At 36.3% G+C, this 10,078-nt stretch overlaps 1 protein-coding gene and 1 long non-coding RNA gene across 3 annotated transcripts; both read right to left on the bottom strand.

Moving 5' to 3' along the window:
* Positions 1–241: 241 nt before the first annotated feature.
* On the bottom strand, positions 242–3,473 carry LOC140181161 (uncharacterized). Its single transcript, XR_011875903.1, has 3 exons — positions 3,093–3,473; positions 2,810–3,013; positions 242–2,617 (listed from the first exon to the last, which is right to left on the bottom strand). It is a non-coding gene; the product is annotated as an uncharacterized lncRNA (long non-coding RNA).
* A 464-nt stretch (positions 3,474–3,937) lies between these two features.
* LOC112770898 (BES1/BZR1 homolog protein 4) lies at positions 3,938–8,372 on the bottom strand. 2 transcript variants are annotated; one of them, XM_025815374.3, is made up of 3 exons: positions 7,793–8,372; positions 4,367–5,100; positions 3,938–4,251 (listed from the first exon to the last, which is right to left on the bottom strand). In XM_025815374.3, exons 1-3 carry the CDS (start codon positions 8,003–8,005, stop codon positions 4,236–4,238), a joined length of 963 nt encoding a protein of 320 aa, XP_025671159.1. In that variant the 5' UTR covers positions 8,006–8,372; the 3' UTR covers positions 3,938–4,235. The 2 variants fall into 2 exon arrangements, with proteins under 2 accessions (XP_025671159.1, XP_025671160.1); XM_025815375.2 differs by lacking the exon at positions 3,938–4,251 and having other exon boundaries at positions 4,363–5,100; positions 7,793–8,331.
* Between the last annotated feature and the right edge of the window lie 1,706 nt (positions 8,373–10,078).

Below are 10,078 nucleotides of genomic sequence, written 5' to 3'. Positions count from 1 at the left end.
GAGATTAGAGTCAATAGAAATCATATTAACTAACAACTCTAGATCACCAATCTAAATTGGGTATTAATGACTCAAGATTGCCCAATTACTCTTCCCAAGCCAAGAATGCTCAAAATCTACTCTAAAACCCAACCAAGCATTTTGTCAAACACTTGGTGGGTATAAAAGGAAAGCATGGTAAAAGTGCAAGAATAATAAATCTACCAACTACCAATTGCAAGAAAAGTAAATCACAACTCAATTCAACAATAAAAGAAACATCATCATTAAATTTCATCAAATGTAAACAAGATCCAACATGAGTGTTCATAGACATAAAAGAGATATAAAAGTAAAATTGACAAAAGAACTAAGAAGAATAGAGTAGTAGAAACAAGAAATTGTAAAGGAAACAAGATGAAATCAAGAAATCATGCCTAGATCTAAGATGGATTAACCTAACCTAATTCTAGAGAGAAGAGGGAGCTTCTCTCTCTAGAAACTAACCTACATGATGCTAATGCTACCAACAATTGCTCTCCCCCTTGCCCAAGCTTGAATTCTGCATGAAATAGTATTAGAAATGAGTTGGGTTGGGCCCAAAGTGCTTCAAAAATCGCCCCCAGCGATTTCATCTTTAATGGGCCACGAGCAGCATCGGCGCGCACGTGTACATGGCGCGTGCGCGCCCTTATACGCGAAGTAACATATGACAAATTTTATATCATTTCGAAGCCCCAGATGTTAGCTTTCCAACGCAACTGAAACTGCCTCATTTGGACCTCTGTAGCTCAAGTTATGATCGATTGAGTGTGAAGAGGTTAGGCTTGACAGCTTTACGGTTCCTTCATTTCTTCATGAGTTCTCCCACTTTGCATGCTTTTCTCCTCACTTCTTCTATCCAATACTTGCCTTATGGACCTGAAATCACTCAACAAACATATCAAGGCATCGAATGGAATTAAAGTGAATTAAATTTAGCTATTTTAAGGCCTAAAAAGCATGTTTTCACATTTAAGCACAAATCAAGGGAGAATTGCAAAACCATGCTATTTTATTGAATAAATGTGAGAAAATTTGATAAAATCTCCCAAATTAAGCACAAGATAAATCATAAATTCGGGGTTTATCAATGTACGGCTAAATTCTTTCAATTCTACTAGAGTTTAGTAGGGGGATATTTTTAAGGCTGTCCGCAGTTTCTTTGTTAGTGGTAGACTACTAAAGAGGTTTAACCATACACAAATCTGTCTCATTCCTAAGATTCTTGATGCAAGGATATGACACAGGTTAGACCCATCAACCTTTCCTCAGTTGTGTATAAGATTATTTCTAAAGTACTAGTCCATCGGTTACAGAAATTTATAACTTCGCTGATCAGCCCTAATCAAAGTCCCTTCATTAAGGGTAGATTGATCTCAGACAATGTCCTAGTCGCTCATGAATGTATGCACTATCTAAAGACAAAGAAGAGGGGCCTATCGAGTGAAATGGTTGTTAAATTGGATATGAGTAAAGCATATTATCGTATTGAGTGGCATTTTCTTTGGTTCATTTTGGAGAAGTTGGGATTTGAATCTAGGTGGATTGGTTGGATACAAGAGGCGGTGACTACAGTTTCTTACTATGTCGTTGTTGAACCTTTTGGTTTTTTTTAAACCAAATAGAGGTATTCGTCAAAGAGACCCTCTATCTCCCTACCTTTTTTTTCTATGCAGAAGGATTATCCTTTTTACCAAACAAGGCAGAGCAAAACAGTCTCATTGAAGGTATTCAGATCAACCAAAGATGTCCTACTGTTAATCATTTATTGTTTGTGGATGACTCAATCCTTTTTTGCAAAGCGTCAGAAAACAGTTGTGAAAATATTCTCAATCTTCTTCAGTCATACGAGGGATTCAGTGGCCAAAAATTTAATTTGCATAAATCAACTCTATTCTTTAGTAATAATACTCCTCCCGCTACTCGATTACTAGTGACTTGAAAATTGGAAATTGTTCATATTAGTGCACAGGATAAATATGTGGGTCTTCCATCTACAGTCCAAAATAAAAAAAAGGCCACCTTCGGAGAAATCAAGGACAAGGTGAGGAAGCGAGTTCAAGGGTGGAAAATAAAACTTCTCTCCTCTGCAGGCAGGCATGTTCTAATCAAAACTATTGGGGAGGCTATCCCAAATCATTCATTATCATGTTTCCGTCTTCCTGACACTTTAATTAGGGAGATTCACAACATACTCTCCCAATTTTGGTGGAGTAAAAAAGGTACAGAGCGAAAAATGGCATGGATTAGTTGGGATACTATGACAAGACTGAAATTGGAAGGTGGACTAGGTTTTAAGGACCTAGAGGCTCAGAATTTGGCGCTATTAGCAAAACAATGTTGGAAAGTTGTCTCTCAGCCACAATCACTCCTATCTAGACTCCTCAAAGGTAAATATTTTCGATACATTTCTATAATGAATGCAGAGATCAGAACAATACCTTCGTGGAGGTGGCGTAGCATATTGGAAGGGTATAAGGTTGTTGAAAATGGGCTAGTTTGGCGAGTTGGTGATGGGTCCAGTATCCGAATCTTCAGTGATTCTTGGCTTGCTCCTCCACATCTTTATGTTGTTACTTCATCTGAAATTTCTAATCTACAAAATCAACCACTGTTGATGGTCAAAGACTTAATACTTTCTAATGGTCAGTGGAATCAAACACTAATTAGAAGTATTTTTTCTGAGGGCACTAGTCAGCGTGTGCTAGTAACAACAATTGGGGGTGCAGAAGATAAAATTTATTAGACCCTTAATAAAAGTGGTTTGTATGAATTGAGTAATGGGTACCATGTGACTTATGGATTCTCGCATCCTCCCATTGAATTTTGTCCAGAGATTATGACACAATGAAATTTGTGGCGAGAACTGTGGAAATTGAAAATCCCAAGGAAGATTAAGATTTTTCTCTGGAGAGACTTCCATGAAAAGCTTCCAGTGCTGCAAAAGTTTCATCATCGCATCCCATCAATTCAACCTATCTGCCGAAGATGTCTACAATTTCCAGAAATAATCAATCATTGCATCTTTCATTTTGTAAAATCAAAGAAAATTTGGTCAAAAATGGGCTTACCAGCTACTAGAAGGAGTACCGAAGACTATAATTTCTATGTTGAGTAGAACTTGAGAATGGAAGTCTTGTGTATCCAACTCAATAGCTCCTCTCAGAGAATGATAATGGTAGGTTCATCTTTGATAATGTATCAACTAGTGTGGAAGAAATAATGGCGTCGACTTTGAAACTGCAGAAAGAACTTCAACAAATTCTCACTTCTTAATTGATGAGCACTTTACTTTTTTATCTCTTATTAAATTATTATATGATGTTATCTCTATAGTAGAGCGTTGGGAATTTCTTTTTTTTTTTTATTTGTCCTATGTATAGACACCTATATATTTCTTTCATGTCATTAATGAAATTATCTGATTTGAAAAAAAAAAAAAAAAAAAAAAAAAAAAAAAAAAAAAAAACAAACTTAACAATAACTTTTTCCAATTTTTTTCCAAAGTAAGAAAATAGTTTGAAAAAATCCTTTTATAACCAATAGCCTATCAACTTGCTAATCTGCCAAAAAGAGGCAGCCTATCAAGTAGCCAATCCGGCAAAAAGCAGAATAGTATTTTCACACCGTGTTTTTAGGCGGGACGGGTGGTCTGCAGGCTTTGGCAAGGTAGGGCAGACATGCCGGTTGCCACCCCTACCTACTTTTGGGTTGTTGAGCAATTAGCAGTTATTATACAGAGTTCTTACTTCTTATGTCATGAATGCGGCATGTTGAGAAATGTAATTTTCCAAATGATGTTGGTAATTCTTGAAGGAAATATCCCATGGCCATACTTTGAACAAAGGTTAAAGTTTCAGTGCAGGCTCCCTAATAAAATCAGAAAAACAAAGAAAACATCCCATGGCCATTCAAGTACACTTGAATCTCCAAGTAAAATTTCATTCAATATCAAACCAAGATCCATACACGTATATTGATCTTTCTAATAGAATTCAGGGTTTGGACAAGACACTGACCAAGTCAATGGCAGCAAAACGCCTAAACCTAACTAGTGTATACAAAACTACTAAATAAGTTAAGACCTAAGAAAAAAAATTAACAAACCAAACCATCAGCAGTTGCTTATGCTCACTATGGTTGTTCCCTTCTCCAACTTTGTTACAGAGCAGACAAAAAGGGTGTCAAAGTCATGTGAACCACTGGCTGTTCATTCATGCAGAAGTTTGCCTGCAACACAACAAAATTTAGGTTAGGAATTTATTGAGAGAATATATTTTGATTTATCATACACCTGCATGGGAAAATAACTTTTAAACACTCGATAAATTAAGATCCTAGCTACCTGGTTTTTGAGCTCCCGAGGGTGAGCTCAAGGTCATCTGACCCAATAACGATCCTCTCTCCTTGCCAGGCATTCACAAAACCTTTTTTGGTGCTTCCAAAGGCAAACTCATCTGAAGCAGCTTCAGCCATCAGAATATCTGTTGTGTGATCAGAGCTTGCGGCGACAACAGGAGAACAAGTACCACTAGGAATTGGCGTCCAGTTGCAGGAGCTGCTGCCACCAAGAGTCTCCTCCTTGACGCCAAATGGGTTTGAGGAGACCAGGCTGAAGGTTGGAGAAGTTGTCCCATCACCCTGTGGAGCCCTAATCTTGCCGAACAAATCTTGGTCAACAACTTGGCGTCCAGGGCTTGGAGGAGTGGAGGAAGGCATGAAAGAGTACTGCTGTACACCCACCATGGGATTGGCGGGCTGGTCTTCCCATTCAGCTCGCGCAGATGGAGAGCTCAGTGGAGGAGTGACAGGAGCACTAATTGAGCCATTATGAATGAATATTTGGTGAATCCTTGAAGAGGTAGCTGACGATGATCCAGATGAGAGGTTCTTGAGCCATGGAATGAGTGAATTTGGATCAGCATTGGCATTTGTGGCAAAGGGAGATGAGCGCGGGCTAGGGAACGAAGAAGATCCTGGGCTTGGATTATAGGAAGCACAGGGACTTGGATGGAAAGATGAACATGGGGTTGCCACTGCAGAACCACCAACTTCCAAGCGTTCAACAGGTTTGCATCCCTTCATTTACAAATTGTTCAAGGTTAAGAATCTAGAGATAGCATGTAAAATTGTCAGAATGAAACAACTAGAATTTTTATAATTAAAATATATGACATAAGCAACAACAATTTTTATAATTAAAATATATGACATAAGCAACAACAGAGATCCAAATTACAAACAACAATGTAGCAATTTCTTCATGAACAAGGTACCTACATAGTATATGCTCTTGCAATTTTCATACATGATACATCAATTAGAGGTGGCAATGGGTAGTTTAGGGTGCCAATGAGTTATAGCTCAAATGGCATATTCTCCCCATACTCAATTAAGAGGCTGCGGGTTCGAGCCTCCTATCTTTGGTAAAAAAAAAAAAAAAAGGGGTAGTTTAGGGTAGGGTTTGAACCCAACCCTAACCCTCCCCGCGGGTTGAATTTGTTACTAAAACTCAGCCCTACCTTATCCGCGGGTTGAGAACAACCCAACCCTAACCCTACCCGCGGTCAACCCGTGGGTATCCAACCCTACCCACAGGTTTTTCACAAATATTATATAACCTAACGAGCATGCAAATTAAAAATTCAATACAAACAACATAATCATCCCACAAACAACACAATCGTCCCATAAACAACATAACCATCAAGTGTTCAATTCTACATAAAAGTCCTTAAATTAATAACACAAACACAAATAAAATGTTGTGATATTATGTTGTATTACTAAAATAGAATTGGTTTTTATATAAACAAAAGTTTTAAACTATCAATGGAGGATCTTGGCTCAATGGTAAAAATCTTTTACACTAAGTAAGTGGTCTTTGGTTCAACACCTACCTATAACATATTTTTATAACATATACATATATAAGGTGCGGCTTGGTCGGGTAGGGTTGAGACCTGACCTGCACTCAAACCCGCTCCACAGTAAGGTGCATGTTGCCACCCTTAACATCAATTACTTGTGAACTCAAAAAAAAAAAAAATAACTGAGCAAACATGTTCCCTGTCATAATACCACAGGTAAAGTTCTCACATATGCTTGTACCCCCCCAAAAAAAAAAAAGAAAATCACATATCCATTGCCTGAAACTGACAGACAGCAAAGATTTTGATCCAAACACTTCTTAAATCATAAAATCACTATTAATATTTAATAGTAACAATAATTTGTAATTATATATCCAACATTGGTGGTGTAAAAGATAGAATTATTTAAGTAAAGCATAGAATTTATCAATAGAGCATTGTAAGCAATCAATCCATGCACATAATGCAAAAGGGACCAAGTTGAATATAGAACATTAAATACACAAACTGTACAACTAACCTTACATAATTAGCTTCCTGTAGTTTTACCTGATTCAACTCAATTTCAAGTTGTCATTCTTACTTTATTCAATTACATCCATTCCATTACTGATGAAGACCAGCTTCCAAAAGTTTGGCATTGAAGAGTTTAAACATATTTATATGTCCATATGCATTAAATTTTTTAAACAGAATACATCAACCTAGATGCCAAAGTCTTTAGAGAGCAACTACAAATTTCCAAGACATCACTTAACACCTTAACTCAAGTTACATTAATTATCACAAGTAGTTTGCTCTTAACGAAGATAGAATATTGTACAACACCCCCCCCCCTTTTTTTTTTTTTCTCTCTTTTTTCCCCTTCTTTTTCTCTCCAAAACACACGTGCTTCCAACCCCTTTCTTTACCAAAATCAATTAAAAAAAAAAAAAGAAAAAGAGAAAAAAAAAGCAAAAGAAGAGAAACCAAACCAAACCCAGAAAAAAAGGCCCTATTCAGCATAAACAAATCTGGCGAGTCAAAACAAGCTACATCTCCAGTAATAGCCGGCATTATTGAACACTTTATGTAGGGCGTCATCAATAAAGGTGGGTGGCCACTGCAGAAACAAATAAATACAACTGCAAAAGCCCCTTAAAAAAAAAAGAAAAAAGAAATATCACGGGTTTTCAAGGAACCCCCCTCTTTTCTCCCCAAAAACAAATGGAAGAAAGAAAAGTGGCTATCCAAATCAGAGTACCATGCAATGTCTGCAAAAGGCTTCTGCCATGTTACCACTAAGCAAGCGCGCGCGCACACAAATAAATACATTACCAATGACTATGAGGACACTTTTTTAAGCTGACAAAACTACCCCTTTAAACCCCCTCTAATTCCCACTTCCCGGTATCAAATGCAAGATGATTTCCACCTTTCTGGCACTCCCTCGAACCCATAATGGCCATTTTATTCACATTCCTTTACCTCGAGATCTATGCCTTCATCCTATCTATCGAATGGGGACTAAAACAACACACCATACAACGAATCTTTTGTGCTCCATGCTCAATAGAGAGAGAGAGAGAGAGAGAGAGAGAGGCACAATAGCTTAGCTCCAACCAGATCTAACGTACACTGGTGAAGTGAAAACCCCTAAAAAGCAATAGAATCAACACCCAAAACTAAACACCAGAAGTCCAAAACAATTGCAATACTAACATCAGCATTTTAACACTGCAAAATCAAAATAAACTCGAACTCAAACCTCACATAGCATCAAAACAACAAAAGATGATCACAAATTCACAATCAATTTTTGCATAACAGCTAACATAAATTTAATTTAAACAACCAAAAACAAAATAGCATTGTTCAACAGTAACATCAAAGGTGAAGCTTTTTGCCTATTTCATTACCTTCCGATACGTGGTGCCGTCAGGTTCAACGGTCCAACCGGCTTCGTTGCACAGCGCCTTAAGAACTTCGTTGTTGTCGCAGTGCTTCGGGAGCATGTAGTTTCCGTACATTCTCAGCCCGGCGAAGATCTTGGCGGCGATCGCCCTCCGCCGCCGCTCCCTCCGCTTGTTGTTCTCCCTCTCCTTCCAAGTAGGCTGCCTCGCCCCCGTCATCTCGCCGGAGAAAAATCCTCCGGCACAACCACTACTGAAGAAACCCTTTCCCTCTCCTCAGAACCAGCGAATAAATAAGGATCAAGAAAAACAACCGATTCGAACGTGGCGGCTGCGATCCCTGCGTGTTATCCGGCGAGATCGCTCATCGGAGCGGTGGGTGGTGTCGGCGAGCGCGGAATACTGGTAGCTCGGGGTAACTCGGACGAGTGGAATCGGAGGAAAACGACGCTGGATTATGGAAGAGTTTGAATCGAAGGAAGGTGATCGGAAAATGAGGAACGGGATTTTGGAGACTTTTGTGAGAAAAAAAAAAGAGGAGCGAAGAGAGTGTAGCCGGTGAGAAAGGGTTGGGTTAAATATGTTTGGGGGAAAATTAATTGACCTTGGTTTTCCAAAGTTATTACGATTGTGCCATTTATTAATTATTGTTGTGGTCTGTGGCTGTGAGTGGAGTTGTGTGATTTCGTACGTGTCTGACTCGACTACGTGCCTATGGTTGACTGAACCCCAAGCGCTGCCCCTCCACATGCAAACGATGGATTAAGATTTAGGGGCGCTTTGATAAAGTTGCCAATTTCAACTTTTTTTTTTAAAGATGTTTTTTATTTTGTGGTTGTTATTAATTTAAAAGCGTGTTATTAAAAGTGTTGTTTAAAGAGAAGGTGTTACTCTTAATCGTTAACTTGGCTCTGATACTAATTTTTTAGAGTCGATTTTTCTTTTAATTTTTTTTTCGAAATTTCTATTAACTCTTCATATTTTACTTCGAATAAATTTATAATTTGTATGGATTCAATTGGTGGTGCTTTATTTAAAGGATTTTGATAATAATTTGCAAATTCATAATCTAAAGTATTGACCATTTCTATTATTTCTCTTGTATTTGTTATATGATCATTTATTACTAGTCCTTGATGTATATTTATAATTCTGATTTCATTTTTATAATTTTTTCAATCTTGTTTTAGTTTATAATATTCTTTTTTGCATGGATTATGGTATGTAAAATCTTTTATCTGTTTGTCTTTTTCTTTAATATAATTTCTCAAATCCTCAAAAACTTCTTTTATTTCTACACTTTCTGTTGTTTCTAAATATCTTTTTAATTTTTCGACTTCATTCTCCATTTTTTCTTTCAACAGCTTTAATTCTTTTAAGTCATAATATGGTTTTCCAGGCATTTATAAATTTTTTAACTTTAATTCTAACTTATTTATATTTATTCTTATTTCTATCCTTTTTATTAAAAGGTCATCAATTTCGATCTAAAGATTATTTAATTCCCTTTTATACTCCTTTATTTTATTTTTTAATTTTTCCGCCCTTTTTCTTTTTATTTTATTTTCTGGTTTTTCAATCTTTTTATGCTTCATTATTTATTTTAGAATTTTCGCGAACTCTATCATTGATTCATCACCATTTTCTAGAGATTCTATTAATTTTTCTAACTCTTCAACTTCTCTTTTCAACTTGTCATAGATTATCTTTAGAGCTTCAAATGCTCTTTGATTTATTTCAGAGAACTGTAAATAATTCAAACGATTTTCTCTTTCAAAGAGCTCTTGTTTTTTGTCTTGATAAGTTACATATATTTCTTCTTTATTTATTGTCATAATTTAGTGTTTAGGTTTCATTTAATTTTTCGACCTTTTTTGTTAATTCTTTTATTTCAGAATTTTCTTCTTTAATCTTTAACTTAGATAAACTTAAAGGGCTATTAATTTTAGATTCTCTTATTTGAAAATTTGATGAAACTAATTTTCCTGATGGTTCTTTTAATAATAGAACCGGGTTTTCAATAGCTTTATATTTTGGTATTTCTGTTTTTACAATTTTCTGAAATAATTCATCGACATAAATTCTTTCTCTGTTTTTAAATATTATACTATGATGGCTATTTGTTAAAGCATAATTTATTGCTGTAATTGAAAATGGTTCATCATCTTGTTCCATTAGATTCCTTCTGTGAAATTTATAAGCCAAACTTATAGATCTTCCAAGATTTTCAGTTGATAAAGGTATAGCATATCCAAGATGGGCATTGAATTTAACATTTACGTTTGCCAAGTT

Source organism: Arachis hypogaea, chromosome 18 (genome assembly GCF_003086295.3).
Source record: "Arachis hypogaea cultivar Tifrunner chromosome 18, arahy.Tifrunner.gnm2.J5K5, whole genome shotgun sequence".
Classification (NCBI taxonomy): domain Eukaryota; kingdom Viridiplantae; phylum Streptophyta; class Magnoliopsida; order Fabales; family Fabaceae; genus Arachis; species Arachis hypogaea.
The sequence above is the reverse complement of the archived record's forward strand: the minus strand, read 5'-3'. Positions and strand labels throughout refer to the sequence as shown.

Coding starts and splice junctions, on each gene's coding strand:
- LOC112770898 (XM_025815374.3), bottom strand. CDS start 8,005: ATGACGGGGGCGAGGCAGCCTACTTGGAAGGAGAGGGAGAACAACAAG. Junction 5,101..7,792: donor ACGGCACCACGTATCGGAAG/GTAATGAAATAG, acceptor TTGTAAATGAAG/GGATGCAAACCTGTTGAACG.